A 21,232-nucleotide genomic window follows, 5' to 3' on the forward strand; every position below is an offset into this window, starting at 1 on the left:
GGATAAAAAAGCCTAGAGTGGCTGTCAGAGAAATTGTTGAAATTGGAAGATGCAATTTACTGTTTGATTATTTTGAAATATGAAAAAAACTATATACATAGTGGTAGGACAAACATGAAATAAATTCAAGCATAAGGAAGAATATGATCATAATATTCAGTGCATATCCCTATGAAACTAGGAAAATTGAAGGGAGGGCTTTGGTTGGGATGGATGGAGCAGAATATTTAAAGGGATAATATTGATCAAGATGCACTGTACTTATAAACTGATTTGTTGAATAGTAACCCCTTTGTACAACTACTTAAAGATAATAAAAGTATAAATTTTAAAAAAGTAAAAGACAACTTTGTAAAAGAAAAGCAATCTGTATCCATGCTACAAGTATGTAGTATAATCCTGTAATATTGTGCTACTCCAATATTTTTTTAAATTTCTATTCATTTTTTTCTGAAACAGTTATGAATTTCTCAAGATTCATTAGCATCTATTAATGAATTGTCTTCCATTCTATATCATTACTCAATCAGAAACTCATATTCTGTAAGAAATTATATCTTTCTATCTTCCTCTCCTTTCTTCATCCTATTACCCTAGGTAGCTTATCAAGACTGGGATAAATATGAGTAAAACGAAACTAGCAAGATGCAACATCATATTCTCATGTAGGTTTCTCACACCTATTTTGAGATACTGGCTCAGCATTCACTACCACATATCAGATGACAAATGTAAACAGCCACCAGTTTGTAAATATTTGTAGTGCATTATCTTAAATGGTGCACATTTGGGCCAGGTACTCGTGACTGGCATCTGAAATCCTATGTTTTCAAACCCTAGTACCACCAAACAACAAAGCAAAGCAAGAAAAACTGGCTGAGTATTCATTCCATTGATTGATTTCCAACCTTGGCTAGTGTTCTTTACTGTGTACAAGTGCCTAGTATGAGTATGCAGCATAACATCTGTTGCATAATAAGCATGCCATTGCTATTTGTTTACTTATTCAACTAACGAATTAATAATATCCCTCTTCTTGGGCAACGCACAGATTCATTTGGAAAAAAAAAACATGTATAGATACACACACACAATTATAAGCAGCGGAGTTTCACATTTCACTGAACCTCTCTAGCACTCAAGCAGGGCTAACTACATGTTTCTTGGTGTCCTCAGCCCGCTATGTTATATGGAAATAACAAATAATTTAAGGAGGAAATGGGTGAGGATGAAAGAGAGGGTTACAAACCATGAACAATGAGCTGAGTTTTTTAGATGCCTGGCCCTAGGAGAGGACAACATTTTATGTAAAAATAAAATTTGGAAAAGCAAAATGCTAATAAAAATTCAAGGCTATTCTCCTAATAGTTTTTTAATATGTAAACTTCACCCCTAAAAAGTAGAATTTAGGGGCAGGCATGAATGTAATGTATTGACTATTTTTTAATGTAGCAAATGCACAATTTATTTATTTTTTACTTATTTTTTATCATCGTAATCACCTTTTTATTATTATCTTTAAATAGTTATACAAAGGAATTTTCATTTAACAAAGCAGTTTATGAATTCAGATTATCTTGATCATGGTCACCCCTTTCCATATTTTCACCCATACCTCCCCTATCTACCCCTTTCTTCACTGCTCATTTTTAGGATATATGTTGGCTTTTTTCCTCTAAATACTAGGTTATCCACTATGATAGATAACCATGATTTTTCCATTGTCTTTCCAGCATGTCTAGTCTTCAATGTATCAATGTATTTCTTTCTTTTTTTCCTTCCTTTTTTATTGCTCCCTTCTGGAGTTAAATCTTCTGCCACTACTGGCTGTTGCTTTCAAAGCTTTATTAAAGCTCCTTGGACATAAGCCATGAGCCTTGAGAAACACTGTTTGTGGGCTAGCTTGTTAGTGTAGCTCAGCTTTGTTTTAATGGGAAACTCTACACTAAACCACTAAACCTCCTTGTTTGGAGAAAGAAAATATTTTGCCTCATGCAGTTCTTGCCTCCCCTCTCTTTCCCTTGGTTGTAGATCTCAGATTGTGTAGTGCTTAGCCTTGGCACTTGGTTCACCTGCAAAAAAAAATGAGGACACAGGTAGCAGTGTATCACAGATGGCAGAGAACCTGATGCCACGATTGACATGCTCTATGGAAGCCTAGCAGCTGAAGAGCCTGGAGCTGACAAAGCTGAGAATCCCAAGGGAAAGTGGAAAGGAACTCATGCTCATGAACAACGGTGGGATCTGTATTTACTTTGTCTTATTTCTACAAGATGAGCCAAAAATCCTTAAGCCAAATAATTGCACCTTGGCAATCCATCATTTAATTCTGTCAACACCACCTTCTAAATATAACCAGAACAAACCCCCACATGTTTGCACCTGCTAGCCTGGGCTAAGCCTTTTGATTTTGCTGGTCTATGGATCCTTGAGTGTCAACTAAGAACTGGAATGATTTCTTCTCCAGGTGCCTCCCACAGTCTGCACTCAGAACACTTATCTCCAGTGATCTTTGTTGTGTTCAGTGCAGCTGCCTTGCTCAGCATCAGTGCCTGGGATACTGTTCTGAATGCTGGCTCAAGTTTGATGAATGTGTCTCCACACTGTCCACACCTCCATCCCTGGAGCCACTTCAACCCCACAGACCTCTTCAATCTTGCATTCTTTGAAAGGGATTTTCTTCTGCTTCTCAGCCTTTGACTTTGTTTGCTAGTCCTCTGTTCACTAGCATTCTACCCAATTGTGTTCAAAACGTATTTGCTGGCTGGGATTGTGACTCATGTGGCAGAACTCCTGCCTAGCAAACAGAAAGCCCTGAGTTAATTTCCCAGGTCTGTGAAATAGAAGGAAAAAAAAAACACCATTTATTTCTCTCTTCCTACAAATGTGAGCTTAAGTATTGTTTTTACAAGAATACTTTCTTTTAATTATTTTATATAAAAAGTTGTGTTCAGCCCTTCCCCAGCTTCTTTCTCAGTTTGTCCTTCTTACTCCATATTCCATCTTTTGATATACATTTATTTCATCTGCTTCCACAGTATGTGAATTTCATAAAATATACTAACAAATAAGTTTGATTGTCCATGGAAAATTACTTCACTTACCTATTCTAAGTGGACCAGCTAGAATTCATCTAGCCCATGTGATTGTCACTGCAGCCTCTGCTCTTTCTGCTAAATTAAGCAGCTGACTTTGAAGCCCAAATAGGTAAGCTTCATCCATTTCTATTTGTAAGCATATGCTTACAAATTCAATAAGCATAGAATATTCAACGTGTACTGCACTTCGATGCCTCCCTTCTTTGTCTAAATTCTGCACACTCCAGATATTATCCACTTGCAGACAAGTTTACTCAGCCAGGGAAGTTCAAGTCTTTATATCTCAGGTTTACCAGAGAAGAAAGGAAAAAGCAAGGCAGAGCCTTTTTTTCTTATCGTTAGTTTGTCACACCTGTGTAGGTATTAAACAGACTCTTGTTTCATTAGGATTTTTCTTCTCGCTTTCCTCTCTAGTAATCTCTTCCTCTTCTACTGTGGCTTTAAAAAAAACAGCCTATACTTCTGAAATGAAATAATCTTTTTTTTTCCTACCTACATACAGTATTACTACATAGTATTCCTTCCAAATATATCTGTCTTTTGCCATACAAGGTCTTTATAAAACATAAATCTGACCATTTTATTCCATTTAAATTTTATGATCTTTGAATAGTTGGTCAGTTGATAAGTGCAATGTATCTTGATAAGTGTCATCTGTCCCATAATTATCCTCCATCTCTCCCAACACAACCCTTTCCCTCAAGTTTAAGAGTTCTCTTTTCACATAAGTACATTAAATACTAGGGCTACTTTTTTTTTATTGTCAAAGTGATGTACAAAAAGGTTACAGTTTCATACATTAGGCCTTGGGTACATTTCTTGTACTGTTTGTTACCTCCTCCCTCATTCCCTCCTCCCTCTTCCCTCTTTTCCTCTCCCCCTCCCTGCCCCCCCCCCCCCCCCCCCGAGTTGTTCAGTTGGTTTACACCAAATGGTTTTGCAAGTTTTGCTTTTGGAGTCCTTTGTCTTTTTATCCTTTGTCTCTCGATTTTGATATTCCCTTTCACTTCCCTAGTTCTAATACCAGCATATACAGTATCCAGTGTACTCAGGTAAAATTGAGTGATAGTCCGGGTACAACAACAGGAAGGGGATACAAGAGGATCAACAACAGAAGCTACGATTTCACATGGCATGTTGAAAGTGATTACAACAGTGATATAACAGTCGTTTCCATAACATTCAGTTCGTTTCACTTAGCATTATCTTATGCATTCATAGTGACTAACCTAAACCTGTGCTAATTATTCCCTGTGAGGGAAACCATAGAGTCCCTGTTTCTTTGGGTCTGGCTCACTTCACTTAGTATAATTTTTTTCCAAGTCCTTCCATTTCCTTACAAATGGGGCAATGTCATTCTTTCTGATAGAGGCATAAATTTCCACTGTGTATATGTACCACATTTTCCTGATCCATTCGTCTACTGAGGGGCATCTGGCTTGGTTCCATATTTTAACTATGACAAATTGTGCTGCAATGAACATTGTTGTGCTGGTGGCTTTCGTGTGTTGTTTGTGGTCTTTTGGGTAGATGCCCAAAAGTGGGGCTGCTGAGTTGTAGGGGAGCTCTATGTTTAGCCTTCTGAGGAATCTCCATACCATTTTCCAGAGTGGCTAAACCAGCCACCATTCTGGTACAGCCACCAGCTGGTACATTCCCACCAGCAATGAAGTAGGGTACCCTTTTGGCCACATCCCCTCCAACATTTATTATTGTTGGTTTTCTTGATAAAGGCCATTCTTACTGGGGTGAGGTGGAATCTCAATGTTGTTTTGAGTTGCATTTCTTCTATGGCCAGTGATGTAGAGCACTTTTTCATATGTTTCTTGGCCATTCTCATTTCCTTATCAGAGAAGTTTCTTTTTAAGTCTTTAGCCCACTTGTTGAGGGGGCTGTTGGTTCTTTGCATTTTTGTTTTGGAGGAATTTAATTTTATAAGTTCTGCATATATTTTAGATATGAGGCCTTTGTCCATTGTATGGCCGGTAAAGATCTTTTCCCAATCTGTGGGCTTTCTGTTTATCTTGCCAGCTATGTCCTTTGCCCTGCAGAAGCTCTGCAGTTTGATGCAGTCCCATTTGTCCAACATTTCTTTGATTTGTAGCATTTCTGGGTATTTTTTAAGGAAGTTTCATCCTGTGCCAAGTAGTAGGGCCACTTTTTACCCACTTTTTCTTTCTCCATTTGCTCCTCCTTCCCCTTGACCTCTCCACCATTTGAAAACAATTGCCTCTACTTCCTGGTATTCACTTTGTTAAATGACAAATTTGTTTTTGAAAGAGTTACACCAATGCAATCCCTCCCACATTTAAAAAAAGAAATATGCCTGGAGGGGGAAAAAAAAAACCTAGGAAAAAATGAGGGTGATACCATTCAAAAAGAAATGTATTCCATACCTGATTTATATAATAATAATCCTTCCATACATTGCCTTTAAAATAAAATCAAAATAAATAGGCAAACAAAACAAACAAATACATAAATGTAACTATAATGTGAAATGATTCCTTGACCATGCTTTGGCCATAATTTTATTCTTGTGTAATTCTTTTTAACCTTGTGTCTTCTCTTTAGCCTTCCATGCTCTGAAAACTTTTGGTTTTATAATATTCAATATGCCTTATATACATATTCAGTTTCACATGGTCTTACTTTTTTAAAATTTGTTTTTATTGTTATTGTAGAGTCGGCATACAGATGAGTTACAGTTACATGAATCAAGTAATGAGTACAATTCTTTTTGAACCATGTCTCTATCCCTTTCCTTTGCCCCCTCCTAGGTTTTCCTTTCTGTCCCCATCCATAAGATGTACAATTCATTTTCCACATAGTGTCTACTGATAATATGTTTATATTTATTCACCCTTTTTTCCACCATCTCTGTGCACTTCTTACCTTCCCCAAAGCAAACTAACCAGCAAACAAAAGGAAAAGAAAACAAAACCAGCAACAACAGCAACTAAAAAAAAAAATCTGTTTCCTTTTCTTGGATTTAATTTTATAAAGTATTATATATGACCATATATACATAGCTATTGAGCCCTTTCAACCATTCTTATGCATATCATCGTTGGGCCTCAGTGTGTGAATATCTAGAGTCCTACATAATTTATCATATTCCAGTATGTAGTGTGTGAGTGTGTGTGTGTGTTTAAACCATTCACTGTGATTACTTATAGATTTATAGACACATTCTAGTTATCACAAAGGAGGGAAACATGTAACCTATGTTTCCTTGGCTCTGACTTACTTTGCTTAATATAATTTTTTCACATCTTTCCATTTCCTTACAAATGGTGCAATATCATTCTTTATGATAGATGAGTAGAATTCCATTGTGTATATATACCACTTTTTCTCGATCCATTCATCTACTAAGAGGTTTCTGGGTTGATTCCATATCTTGGCTATGGTAAATAATACTGCAATGAACATGGTTTTACTGGTAGCTTTAGTGTGGCATTGTGTTCTATTGGAAAAATACCCAGGGATGGTATCAGATATACTTAGAGCTCAAAAAGTCAAATCCCCTCCCCCCCAAAAAAAACCCACAAAAACTAAATCAATAAATGAGCTAAAGACTCAAAGAGAGGCTTCTCAGAGGACTAATGGTCAACAGACACATGAAGAAATGTTACGCATCTGTGCTTTTAAAGGAAATGCAAATCAGCATTGAAATTTTACCTTACTCCAGTTAGAATGGCCACTAGCAAGTAAACTAACAACAAGAGATGCTAGCTAGGATATGGCCAAAAGTGAACACTACTATACTGTTAGTGGGAATATAAATTTGTTCAACCACTCTGGAAAGCATTGTGGAGGTTCTGTAATTTCTTTTTTAATACCCCAGACACTACTCTGTGTACTACTTTCTCTGCCCTGTAGCTATCGGTTGTGCCTGATTGTCATTAATATCTAGCACCTTTTCAGAGCCTAGGATGCAGCAGGCCATGTGTGAAGCATTTTCTAAATCATTTAATGATTATAGTAATCTTCTTTTAAAGAACTTAGTCTGTATTTTACCAGTAAAACAATTACAGCTCAAAGAGCCCAAGATCCAATAACCAGCACATGGAAAAGGGGGTTCTGAACTGTATTTTCTTGCTGCAGTGCTAGTTCATGACATCTTTTGCTGCATGCCATTCATCTGGCCCTGCGAGTCTATCCATCCTAATTGCTGCAAGCTCTTCACAGGAACAAGCTTTTATTTCTCTTTGTAGCTGCATGCTTTTGAGACCCAAGTCATCAATTTTGCTGTTACATAAATAGTTTATTGTCTATGAGAAGATACATGACTGGGAACTGCATCTTCACACCATCTGCAGGCAGTCAGCCCTCACTCTTGGACCACATGACCTCACTTTTCACTGCTACCTAAGTAGTGTCTGAACTGCACTGAAGATCATTCAAGCAGTTTATGATGACCCCTGGTCAGTCACACAGCTGTCCACGAACACTCTGGTCTTGTTACAGTCTGTATATGTGGCAATTTACAAGCTTACTTATTGTCTACCACTGATGATTTTTATGAGTGGAGGTGGATTCTGTAACACTCAGACATGTGTTCTTGTCATCTATTATAAGAGACTGGCTGTTATTTTGCTTTTAATGGTGGTCACTGGCCTTGGTTGGTCTAATCATGTACCTTATCTAATTTTCAAATTATGTTTTTTACAGTTATAAAGCATGTTACATGTAACAAAAATCCTGCTTTATTCTTGTACTGTACTGATTTATACATTCTCATGGAAAAATAACTGTAAGAAGCCAAGGAATATATGAGAGGAAGAATAATGAGGTGGTATACATAGGAGCACATATTGGAATTTAATTTAAAGCTAGTATAGCATAAAAAAGATATTTGCACAAGAAAAATCTAACAGAACAATGGAATAGAATCAAACCAAGAAATGTATAGAAGTTACTATATAATAATGACAACATATTCATTCCATAGAAAATGGAGCTTATTTAGTAAGTGATACTATCATTATTTATCTATCAAAACACAGAGGTTATATTTTAATAAAATAATTAATTGTTCAAAGCTTTAAATGAAAAAATCAATAATAGAACTAAATGTATATATACTTACTGTTTTTATGACTTTCTGTTACACATAACCTTTATAATTTAAATGAAAAAGTATTTTTTTTTTGGCCAGACCTAGGGCTTGAACTCAGGGCCTGAGCACTGTCCCTGGCTTCCTTTTGCTCAAAGCTAGCACTCTGCCTAAAGTATTTATTTTTTAAATGTTTTTTATATTTATCAATATTTATTTATTTAGGTCAAAGTGATATAAAGAGGGGTTACAGTTTCATACATAAGGCAGGTGGTACATTTCTGGTTCAACTTGTGACCTCCTCCCTCATTTCCCCCCCCCCCTCCTTCTTCCCTTCTCCCACCATGAGTTGTTCAGTTGGTTCACACCAAATGGTTTTGTAAGTATTGCTTTTGGAGTCGTTTGTCTTTTTATCCTTCATCTCTCGATTTTGATATTTCCTTGCCCTTTCCTAGTTCTACTACCACTATATACAGTATCCAGGGCACTTAGATGCGATACAGTGATAGCAGGGGCACAACCACAGGAAGAGGATACAAGAGGAACAACAACAACAACAAAAAGCTACGATTTCACATGGCATGTTGAAAATAATTACAACAGTGACATAACACTCGTTTCCATAACATGGAGTTCATTTCACTTAGCATCATGTTATGGAACCAACCCAGATGCCCCTTATTGGATGAGTAGATCAGGAAAATGTGGTACATATACACAATGGAATTTTATGCCTCTATTAGAAAGAATGACATTGCCCCATCTGTAAGGAAATGGAAGGACTTGGAAAAATTATGGTAAGTGAACTGAGCCAGACCCAAAGAAACATGAACTCTATAGTTTCCCTCATAGGGAATAATTATTACAGGTTTAGGCTAGTCAGAGCAGAAGATCACAATAGCCCAATGGCTATGCTCATAAATAATGTTTTAATTTTAAAAACATTAAAAGAGTTCAGAAGTTCTAGAGTCCTCAATAGTCATCTGTTTCTCTTTAATGAGAGCATGAGTCATGCACATATATATGTATATATATATATATATATTATTTTGCCTCAGTGAGAATTATATTCAGTTTTTTTACATTAAACATAGTAGTGGGCAAACTTCCACAAACTTATATTAGAAAACCAGGTGCTTATGGCTCATGTTTCTAATGTCTACTCAGGAGGATGAGATCTGAAGATTGAGATTCAAAGCCAGCCCAGATAAGAAAGTCCCTGAGACTCATCTCCAATTAAACCCCCAAAAGCAAGATGCAGAGCTGTGTCCCTGTGGCTGAGTGCTAGCCTTGAGCCATAAAGTTCAGGGACAACACTTAGACCCTGAGTTCAAGTCTGAGGGCCAGCACACACACACACACACACACACACACACACACACACACACACACACCACGTACATACACACATGAGGCATATTTCATTTATTTCAAAGTCTTTATGATACTCGATTATATAAATATGATTCTGCTTAAATTTACTTAAGAAATTTTTTATTGGTATGGGATGTTTTTAAAAGCCAATCATATGTAAAGATTAGAACACTTCAAATTGTAATGTCTCCTACTGTATCTTCCATTCTTTGCACAAGAAAATGCAGATCAATATTTCTGTATCATAGTTCTAGGATTATCATTGCAGTTTAAGTCTCTCTGTCTCTCTCTTTCTTTCTCTCTCCTTTCAACTTTGGTAAATCCTTGTTTGTAAAAGTTTTGATGTAGAAGCACTATTCCATCTTATGCTGTCTTTGAGCTATGCCATCTAAGGAGTTAGACCATCCCTTCTGAGTGTTCCGTCATCTGCATGTTCTATGACTGTGATTATGCATTCCATGGTTAATCTGTAGGTGAACTCAAAGCTTCTTAAAGGTAATTGAAAACATATTAATGAAAATGTGCTCTTATTAATTTTTGCTACAAACCAAGTTTTGCTGTTGCATCTATAGAGGAAGAAATATAATGTTTATATTATTATACTAGTTTATATTATTATAGTAATCTTTAGTGCCTACCCTCAAAGGACATTTCCCCAAGCAAGAGATCCAAATGATTTCTCTTTTATAATTTTTATTATTATTTTTAAGAAGTTGTGCAAATGAGTTGCCATTTCTCTTTAATTTCTTCAGTTTCCTTACTAATTTTTGTTGCTATTCTTAGGTATGTATGTATGTGTGTGCTTTCATGAGTATGTGTCTGTGTATATGTTCTGGACTATTCTATGATTAAAATCATTTTAACCAATTTTGGAAGATTCTCAAATATTAACTCTTGAAATATTTCTACTCCTGTATCTCCTTTTCTTTCTTCCTCTGATTTTCTCAGACATATGGTAAAACTTTTTATTTTTATCATATTTTTAAACATTTCCTTCCTATTTTCCATCTCTGTATCTTTCCGTGTTGATGATATTTTTATCCAGTCTATTTTTTCTGTTGCTAATTGCCTCTCTGTGTCTGACTTGTACTTTTGCTTTTTTATTGCACACACACACACACACACACACACACACTTCAAGTTCATTCTTTTACAAGTCTACTTGCTCATTCTTATTAATTTCTCATTTCCTGTTTGTCTTCTTGGTTTCTTATTTCTTTACAATATTTACATAGAGATAATCAGTATATATTCTGCACATGACAGTCCAGTTTCTACAATGCTCAGCAATGTAAATCTTCACTTGTCATTTCCTCCAATTCCAATTCAGGAAGTTTGTCTTCCTTGTGCATAATGATCATCAGTTGTTCATTTTTTGTTTGCCCTTTCATGGTGATCTTGTGGGCACACTTTTTTCAAGAGATTCTCTGAATCTTTCTTCTACGAACAAAAGGTCACCAGCAGCCTATGACCATTTGGTCACCTGCAGGCTGTGATGATTTGGTCCCTTTGAAATTCACAATTCAGCATAGGATTCTCATGCTCAACTGGTCTACTGTCTACTATTGCCTACGGCTGGCTAAAGACCCAGTACCTGATTTACTGTGCCACTATGGGACAAAAAGGTAAGGATAATCCTGCCCATCCCTTCTGTCACTTGACAAGCCTAGTTCTACAGAGATCATGGTTGAGAATTTATGATCATCAAAAAGAACGTTCTAACTAGGACCTTTTCCACAACAGATGAGTCCCACAGACCACCTGGTAGAGCATATTGCTGGAAGCAGTTATCTTTGTGAATTATTTTTAGCAGTGTACTAGGAAGCCATGAGGGATTACATCAAAAGTAAAAGAGCATAGAATGAATGAAAGAATTTGTCTGGTAAATTATGATAAACTGGAATTAGCTGCTAATCACGATGTATATATATATATGTATATATATGTATATATTCTCTGACCACCTTTGTATTCATTCAGTATCATTAATTCCTAAGTTAATTTTTCTAGTGGAAATGTTTTACAAATGTTCATTAGACAATATGAGTAAATCATGCTAATAACCCTTTTCATGAACTTGGCCAATAAGATTACTGGCTCTTTTGAACAATGTAATTCTTTCTCTCCAATTTTATATTACTTTGGGAAAATAAATTGCACTAACAAACACCAATGATTGTATGTATGTGTGTATATGTGTGTGTGCATGTATGCATATATGTGACTTTAGATGTTATAATATTTCGCATGAAATCATGTTGTTTCTAGATGTTGAACTTTCTCGTATTCTTCTGCCTAGATCTGTTGAAGCCAATAGGAAAAGTGGAACTAAGCAAAGTATTTCAATTAAGTCAACACCATTATCCCAGAACATGAACTTGGGTCTACAGAACCTCACCCTTCTTGTCAGGACAGAAACAAAAGACATGTGTCAATTCCAGGTGGAGGAAGAAAGGGAAGTGAACATAGCCAGTCTCCTGTCTCTGTGTTAGAGCAATCACATAGTCTCATCTTCAGATGCTATCTTCCAACAGACCCCAAAGTTTTTTCTAAAGCACTAGAATAGGAATGTCTCACATTTATGTGAAAAGGGGAACTCCATTGCTAGCAACTCAAAAACATTTTTTAAAACTTTCTAATGAATGAGGATATAATTATTCAGTGTTGGGTAAGAGCTTGTCAAGCTTTTACTAAAATTTTGTCAAATGAATGAATTGCTTTGAATTAGGGAAGAAATAGTATAAAATGTCATATTAAGAATGATCCAATGCCAAGAGTTTATTATCTCTTTCACAGTGCTGTGTGCCCTACTGGACGCACACACACACACACACACACACACACACACACACACACACACACACACACACATACACAGCAAGCAAGGGAAGGCAAGTAAGTTTAATCCATTCAACTGTGCGTTTGGGGGCTAAATGAGCTATCTATTCTGGAGCTTACCATTGAGATTTACATTTATGCTGCAACAGTTGTATAGGGGAAAAAAAAACAAAAGCCACTCACAGAAAGCCATCCAATTTAAGGCCAAACTCTGTAACACAGAAGATGTGGTGGAAGGCCCAAAGAGAAGATAAGCTAAACGCATGGCACATGTATACCATGTGCACTGTGTTTTTCTCATGTTTCCTTTTAAATGAAATTTCCTGTTACCCCTAAATAAAAGAAGACGAAGAAGAAGAAAAGAAAGAAGCTCTGTCTGACTTTTCTCTGGCCTGTTATGTCCCACCACATGTAGCTTTATTTTTTTTCCTTTTGAAAGTAGAGTGCTGAATAGGAATGTGCCAATGTGAAGTACAACTTAGCTTGTGAGGGGATAAAAATCAGCATACAGAAGACTGTTCAGTAATGCACAGAGAAAATAAAAATGTTTGGTTAAAAAACACACTGGATTCCCCTGACAGGTACCTTGTGGCTTGGTGTGAAATAGAAGTCTGGAGGGGCTCCTTTGTGTCCCCAGTCCTGATACCTGGAACTCACAGCTCCATCCAAGGCCTGTGGTCTGGTCCCACAGTCTCATCATAGAATGCGCAATGAAGTGAAATTCTCTTCTGATCTTGGGCAGATGGATATTTTGCCTGTCTCAATACTGGAATTAGTTTTTAAAGATTTCTACAACCAGTGTTGGGTGCTGATTAAACAATTACTTAGGAATGGTTTTATGTACCTCCTGTTCTCCCTTACTAATTATTCCACTTCTCTTTCCCTAAAATCAAGAGATGTATATTGAGCACATTTGTAAGCCAGCAGTAGGTGGCAAAGCTGTATACAAAGCTAAGTTCAACTTTGACTAGGAATCCTTTCCTTTGGAAGCTTCTGAACAATCAATCTTCTGTTGTGCTCACTGTGTAAAGCTCTGCAGACCAAGAAAGATTCAGGAGGTGACCAGTCACCTTTGAGACCTTCTGTTCAAATCCAACAAAATCAGACCCAAGTCAGAAGGGCAACAATCAAAAAGCCTATCCCGGTGCCAAGTAAAGAGCCACATGGCAAGGTGAAATAGATGCCAAATTGCTCCCAGTCCAGCTTCTTCCAGCAGTCAGCCCTTGAGGTCTTAACAGAGATATTTACTGTATGGCCAACTATTGAAGGCCTGTTGTGTTGTATAATTTAATTTTTGTATTCCAAACTTATTTTTTTAACAACCAATGCTTAAAATGTAGCTCAACAATTCTACCTCACCCCAGTAAGAATGTTCATTATCAGGAAAACTAACAATAACAAATGCTGGAGGGGATGTGGCCAAAAGGGAACCCTACTTCATTGTTGGTGGGAATGTAAACTTGTTCAACCACTCTGGAAAGCAATGTGAAGATACCTCAGAAGGCTAAACATAGAGCTCCCCTATGACCCAGCAGCCCCACTCTTGGGTATCTACCCAAAAGATTACAAACAAGAACACACTAAAGCCACCAGCACAACAATGTTCATCGTAGCACAATTTGTCATTGCCAAAATATGGAACCAAGCCAGATGCCCCTCAGTAGATGAATGGGTCAGGAAAATGTGGTACATATACACAGTGGAATTTTATGCCTTTATCAGAAAGAATGACATTGCCCCATTCGTAAGGAAATGGAAGGACTTGGAAAAAATTATGCTAAGTGAAGTGAGCCAGACCCAAAGAAACATGGACTCAATGGTTTTCCTCATAGGGAATAATTAGTACCAGTTTAGGCTAGTCACAGCAGAGGATCACAAGAGCCCAATAGCTATGCCTTTATAAACACTTAAGATGATAAGTGAAATGAACTCCATGTTATGGAAACAAGTGTTATATCACTGTTGTAATTACTTTCAACATGCCATATGAAACCGTAGCTTTTTTTTTGTTGATGATCCTCTTGTATACCCTTCCTGTGGTTGTCCCCGTGCTATCACTGTATCTCATTTAAGTACCCTGGATACTGTATATACTGGTACTAGAACTAGAGAAGGGAAGGAGAATATCAAAACAAGAGATAAAAGATAAAAAGACAAATAACTCCAAAAGCAATACTTACAAAACCATTTGGTATAAACCAACTGAACAATTCATGGGGTGAGAGGGAAATGGGAAAGGGGGTAGGGGGAAATGAGGGAGGAGATAACAAATTGTACAAGAAATATACCAACTACCTTAAGTATGAAACTGTAACTCCTCTGTACATCACTTTGACAATAAATAAGTAACTAAAAAATGTAGCTCAACAATTCAAAACAATCACTAATAAAAGATATAGCTGAAAGAATGAAAAAAATAGAATTTATTGCAGACTATTCATTAGGACAGCTGAATTTTTCAGCAATATTGTCTGAATACTTCCTGTGTGTTAGGCCCTGTGTAGAATAGAGAGTTATGGATGATATTGCTATAGTCTTCACATACATACAGTACAATGAGTTTTGTGGTCATTGGCAGAGAGTAACCACGTGTGGAAATAGTAAAGTAACTTCAAGATCAGAGAAAAAGATTGGAAAGAAGTCTTCTCTTCTGAGAGTTAAAGTAGAAGGTATATTAAGGCATGTTTATGACAACTGCAACATGGACTAAGGATAAGACAAAGAGGTGTGCTTAAGCAAAATTATACACAAGTCATTAGTTGAAGGGTAATATTGTGAATTTTTATTATTGCTCTTGAAAGTAAAACTATACATTGACCAAATATGGCCAGCATGTATGGTTAAGCAGGTCTAAAGTTCAGAAATGGGAAGACAATTACTCTAAGGAAATAAACAGGTCAACCTCTTTGACAAAGGAATCTCAATTTTCATTCACCAAAATAGCACTACCATGCCATATTCGAAGTCTCCATTGTACACACACACACACACACACACACACACACACACACAGCTCGATTCCATGCATTCAACAAATGCACATTTCTTCCTCAAAGTCACTTCTTCCCAAAATGTAAGATTCCTCAGCCTACTGGACTAAGGAGGGGATCCAAACCTTGGTAAAACCTGATATGAGACACTTAATATTCAATCTTTTTCCCTGTTCTAGATATTTCAAGACTGTGGGTGTTTTTCAGATCCAGCTAAACATAGGTCAAATCATAAAAAAATCGATGTCAATCCAGTGAATTTCACTTCAGCCACAGTCATGATGGAAACCTCTTCTTGAATAAAAATGTAGGGATTAATTAGACATGGTGGAAAGAAGTATCTGCCTTGAGATTCTGGAAATGGTGAGTGAAGCTTCAGGGTGGAATGGGAAAGTTCTAAGCAGGAGCAAGGAGTGGAATTGATGGAGCTAGGCACTGGATTCAGCTATAAAGACCAAATGATGAGACAGATATTAAAGGAGCCAAAGCTGGAAATGAGACTGCTGTTAAGAAAGCAGTCTTCTGTTATGAAGGCAATCATGGGAAAGGTGAGCTGGTACTTGGTGGAAGGCCAGCAGTTGTAAAATCAAACTCTGAAATATATTAGATAAGAACTTAAGAACATCTAGTAGGTTTGAGCAGAAGAATCTGAACTGTAAAAATAGCCTGTGCAGGTGACAATGGAGATTTAATTGAAATACAATATATTGGCAAAGACATAAGTCTGGAAAATGTTGTTATGAGATAGTGATGCCTCAAGAACAATGGAAGCACATAAATAAAAGGAAGGAAAGGGCAAGGATGGGGGAGGTGGTTGCTATTAACATCGGTGTTCTTTCTTTACTTTCTAAAACTCACATATGAATTTTAGAGAAAGAAGACAATGATCAGTCACCTTTGTTAAATATCAAAGTAAAAAATACACATCATGCTTAATTTTAATTAGGAGAGCTGACCCTAGGAAGATGGTAGAAAAAAGATCAAGGATCAAGGAAGACATCAACAAAGCAAGTTGAATGGCCTCAAGAAAATCAGGCAAAGGCTGAGAAAGTCAGTTAATAGAGAGGCCAACTTGGATAAGTAATAGGAGTAGGTGGTTTGGGTGAACTAAGCACTTATAGGTGGCTTAATCTACTTTCACAGACTGGGGGGCAGAGGACAAATGACTAACAGTTTTGTTAGAAATAGTTATGAGACATTACAATAAAAGTTAATGATGAAAACTGGAATGAAGAATGATAGATCTTTGAATGGTAAATTATAACTTATGTTAAATTTTATGGACTTAGAAATAGTATAAGGATTCCAGTTAATGAGTAGGCCGGCTTCTGGTTAATCCTCAGGTGAACTAATCACTCTTCCTGAGTCTCAAGAAAGACTGCAAACTGGAATCCTTGTATGTTGTTGGTAGGTATGTAAAATGGTACAGTTGCTTTGAGAGAGTTTGGCAGTTCCTTTAGAAGCTAAACATAGTATTACCATATGATTCAACAATTCCACTCTTGGATATACACCCAAAAGAACTTAGACGGATACTTGCTTTACTGCATTATTCACAGTTGCAAATGATGTAATCAACCCAATTATTTACCACTGAACAAACCATGGCACAAACAGTGGGTATTATCCAGCCATAAAAAAAGGAATGGAATTCTGATACATCTACTACAGGCCTAAGCCTTGGGAACATTTTGAAGTGATGCAAAGCAGACATGAAAGGGCACATATTATAAGATTATATGAAAATTAAATATCAACAATAAGCAAATGCATAAAGACAGAATGTAGGTTACAAGGGGCTCGAAGTAATAAAGAGTTATTCCTTAATGACTAAAGAGTTCTTATTTGGAAATAATGGAAAAGTTTGAAAACACATATAGACAATGGTTGTACAACTAATGAATGTGATTAATGCCACTGAATTGTGCATTTAAATATAAGAATATTTAAAATTTAGAAGAACCTATGATGTCACTCCATATCAATGTTAGCATCCCAAATCAAATATCTGAGATAATCAGTTTATAAAAAGGAAGATAGGGCTGGGAATATGGCCTAGTGGTAAAGTGCTCGCCTCGTATACATGAAGCCCTGGGTTTGATTCCTCAGTACCACATATAGAAAAAAGCCAGAAGTGGCGCTGTGGCTCAAGAGGTAGAGTGCTAGCCTTGAGCAAAAAGAAGCCAGGGACAGTGCTTAGGCCCTGAGTCCACTCCCCAGGACTGGCAACAAAAACAAAACACATAAAATCAAAAAAAAAAAAAAAGAGGAAGATATATTCTGGCTCACAACTGCATAAGTTTCAGTCCATGGTTAGCTGAGCCATCTCTGGTGATTTGAGGCCTGTGGTGAAGAACATCATCATGGAGAGTACAAGGCAGAGTAGAACAGCTTACCTTGTGGTGGTTTGGAAGTAAAAAGAGAAAGGAAAGAGCCGATTTTGGCCTTTTATGGACCTAATGGCCCCAATGATATCGCCTCCTTTCACTATCCACCTGCTAGAGTTTTTACCACCTCCCAATAGTGCCACAGGAGGGCACCAAGCCTTCAACACATGGGTTTGGGGTGGTATTTAAGATCTAAATCATAACAACAGATGAATAACACAAATTAACTTTTTCAAAGACAATGGATTATTATTCAGTGCTAAAATGTAATGAGCTATCAAGTTCCAAAAAGAGTCAGAGAAACCTTAAATGTATATTGCAAAGGGGAAAAAGCCAATATGAAAATGCTTCATGCCTTGTGTCTCACCTACTTTTGGAGAGGCAAATTATGGAGAAAGGACCAATAATTGCCAGAGGACAGAGTGAACAGTTTGAGTACAGAGGATTTGGAGGTGACAAAAACACTGTATAATATTATGATGGTATATGCATGTCATTATAATATGCCCATGAAATGTAGAATGAAAAGTAAACTTTAATGTGAACTAGGGTCTGTCTTTAAGTTACAATGTTTCAGTGTAGATTCATCAATTATAACAAATATAACAAATATATCACTCTGGTAGTATATGTTAGTAGCAGAGATATACATGTAGGAGAGGTTGGGGGACATATGGGAAATCTCTCTCCATTCTATTTGTTATGAATCTAAAATCACTCAAGAATTAGTCTATTAAAAATGGAGCCGGGAGTGGTAGCTCATGCTTGTAAAACTAGCTAGTCAGAAGGCATAGGTAGAAAGGATAATAGTTCAAGGACAGCCCGGGGAAAAAGTTTACAAGCTTCCACCTCAACTCATTAAAGAAGTTGAGTGTAGTGGTGCACACTTGTCATCTCATCTACATCGGAAGTGTAATGAGGAGAGTCATGGCTTGGGCATGAATTCTAGACTCCATTGGAAAAAAAATGGTTAAAACTAAAAGGGCTGGGGCTGTGTCTGAAGTAGAAAGGTCCCTGTTTGTCCTGAGTTCAAATCTCAGTACTTCCAAAATAAAAGTGACAAATTTTATCATAAGTATTTCACCACATGAAAAAATATTTAAGAAGAGAAACTGTGAAGGCTGTTAAGTAATTAAGACTGAGAAAGTTCAGCCTAAGTCTTGCTATTGGGAAAGATCCCCACTCCTAAGGCCAGCTGCTCTATGATCTGAGAGGGCGAAGGGGCTGCTACAACATATTGCAACTGGATCCAGCATCCTTGGAACATTCAACATCCTTGTGGACCTGAAACATTTCCTCTTTGATTAGAATTAGCCCTCCTGCCAGCCCCCACTGCTAGAATGCCCATGTAGACCAGTGAAAATTTGAAGTGCTTGTTTCTGAAGCCCTTCATTTGGTAGCTTGCCAGACAACACAGCTTTGGCTGTCAAATTTGGTCTAAATTTAAATATTCTCTTGTTTTTATTTCAAACTGCTTTGTGTGTGTGTGTGTGTGTGGACACAGCTTCGGTTTGTGGGCACAGAGTATATTTTGTCAACACAGAGAGAATGAATCAGAGTATTTTGTTGTGTAAACCAGCCCTTGTGTTCAGTCTTGATTTCCCTAAACTTTGATAAATGTCCTCCAGCCTTTGAGCCAAGGAGAGGTTGGAATCCAGAGACTTAATTGGAGGTTTTCCAGTTCACAGTAGTTAACTCTTCAGCAAGTTGTCTCCTTAATTTAGAACAACAGTCAAAGAATAATAAGCACTATACCTCACATTAGTTTTGGCCTATTTCTAGAATATTCAAAACTAAAAGACATTTATTGGCTTTCAAGAGATTTCAGTAAGGGTATAGAGGGAAAAAGTTGCTTAGAAATTTATTAACAGTTTTTAGTCAAATTGCTGGAGGGTAATGAAGAAAGGGCAATGCAGAGAATGTAGGATACAATCTTAATTTGCATATTAAATCAGGTTACATCTGCTTCCATTAATGAAATTATTTTTAGATTTAACAGTCAATATTACCTTTCACAGTATTCAAGTCTTAATGTAGGAAATAATGAAGTGCATTTGTATGGTCAGAAACTTCCTGGAACCCCTCAATTAGTCTATGCTTATTTGTTTTTCAAGCATGGGTCGCTGACTCTGATGATAAATTGTGAGATGGATAGTAGGTATGATGACAGGAGAAAGAAGAAGCAATGCTTTGTTATTGTGATCATTTTCTAGACTTGGCCATCCTTACTCTCCGCAGTCAGAAAAATAAATAAAATTTATTTAAATGCATTTACTCAACCCCCTGTGCATTAGGCTAAACAAAATCATGAGCAAGAAAGACATAGAGATTCACATGAAGCTCCTTCAAAGAAGACAGCCCTTCATTTTGGTGCAGTAGAATTTGTGACTGCCATTACAGATTATTCCAGTAAGATGGAAGCTGAGGAAGTAAGTATCTGTAGTGATCAGCTTGCCTGCCCAGGGAGCCTTTTCACAAAGTCAGTTTGTAAAAGGGCAGACGCAAGTCTTACTTATTAAATTAGCTGATGATATGAGTGTCAGAGAAAGAGGGAATATGTTGGCTGACAGGAATCTAAAGGAAGTTAAAAGGGATAATTTTTAGGCCTGGAACTTGGACACAAAAAGAACACCACCATCCAAACAAAAAAGATACATGGTTAACAAGTATGGAAAAGTTGTAGCTGAAAATAAACTAAAGGTGTGAATCATCAATATGGCAAAAGCTTTCCAAATGTTCATAAACTTTCCAGAATGCTTATGCAATCCTAGGCTTTATTAATAGGCTATGGTATTTAGTAAAGGGAACATGATAGCACAAAACATTTGGAGGCAGTGTACACAGAAGTCAAGCAAATGCTGTATGAGGTCAACTCAGATCCTACCTCCAACACACAGTGTGGTAGATATTTTCTGGTCACCAGAGCAGAGCCATGAGTGATAAAAAAAAAAAAAAAAAGGCTGGGAATATGGCCTAGTGGCAAGAGTGCTTGCCTCCTACACATGAAGCTCTCAGTTCGATTCCCCAGCACCACATATATGGAAAACGGCCAGAAGGGGCGCTGTGGCTCAGGTGGCAGAGTGCTAGCCTTGAGCAGGAAGAAGCCAGGGATGGTGCTCAGGCCCTGAGTCCAAGGCCCAGGACTGGCCAAAAAAAAAAGATTCCAAGGTATATTAAACTTCTGAACGCAGACTATAAATGTCCACTGGTTTACAAATTTTTTGGTGTAGGACCAAGCATGGTAGGGAGGAACTGATCTTCAGCCAGTACACATGTGTAGGGCCACATCTGTAGTTTGTGGCTGCCCTCTGTTCTCAGTTGTTTGATGTATATACAATATTTGAATACCATCCCTCTTGGAGTTTTAGATTTTTACCATTTAAATATGTCCCACCCTTAAGGAATCACCTACAGTGTCTAACTAGCACATCCCATTCCTTTTACTCTCCCTTTTTGCTTTTCTTTCCTCTCCTCCTCATAACT

The 21,232-nt window shown here is 37.1% G+C and overlaps 1 protein-coding gene across 1 annotated transcript in view; it reads left to right on the forward strand.

Annotated features, from left to right (window-relative positions):
• Window positions 1-15,784: 15,784 nt before the first annotated feature.
• Window positions 15,785-21,232, forward strand: part of Nxph2 (neurexophilin 2) — a 33,985-nt gene continuing 28,537 nt past the window's right edge. The window contains exons 1-2 of the mRNA XM_048345761.1: window positions 15,785-15,910; window positions 20,044-20,178. Of these exons, the coding sequence (XP_048201718.1) occupies window positions 15,785-15,910; window positions 20,044-20,178 (261 nt within the window). The remainder of the gene's footprint in view (window positions 15,911-20,043; window positions 20,179-21,232) is intronic.

Source organism: Perognathus longimembris, chromosome 4 (assembly GCF_023159225.1).
Source record: "Perognathus longimembris pacificus isolate PPM17 chromosome 4, ASM2315922v1, whole genome shotgun sequence".
NCBI classification, from domain to species: Eukaryota; Metazoa; Chordata; class Mammalia; order Rodentia; family Heteromyidae; genus Perognathus; species Perognathus longimembris.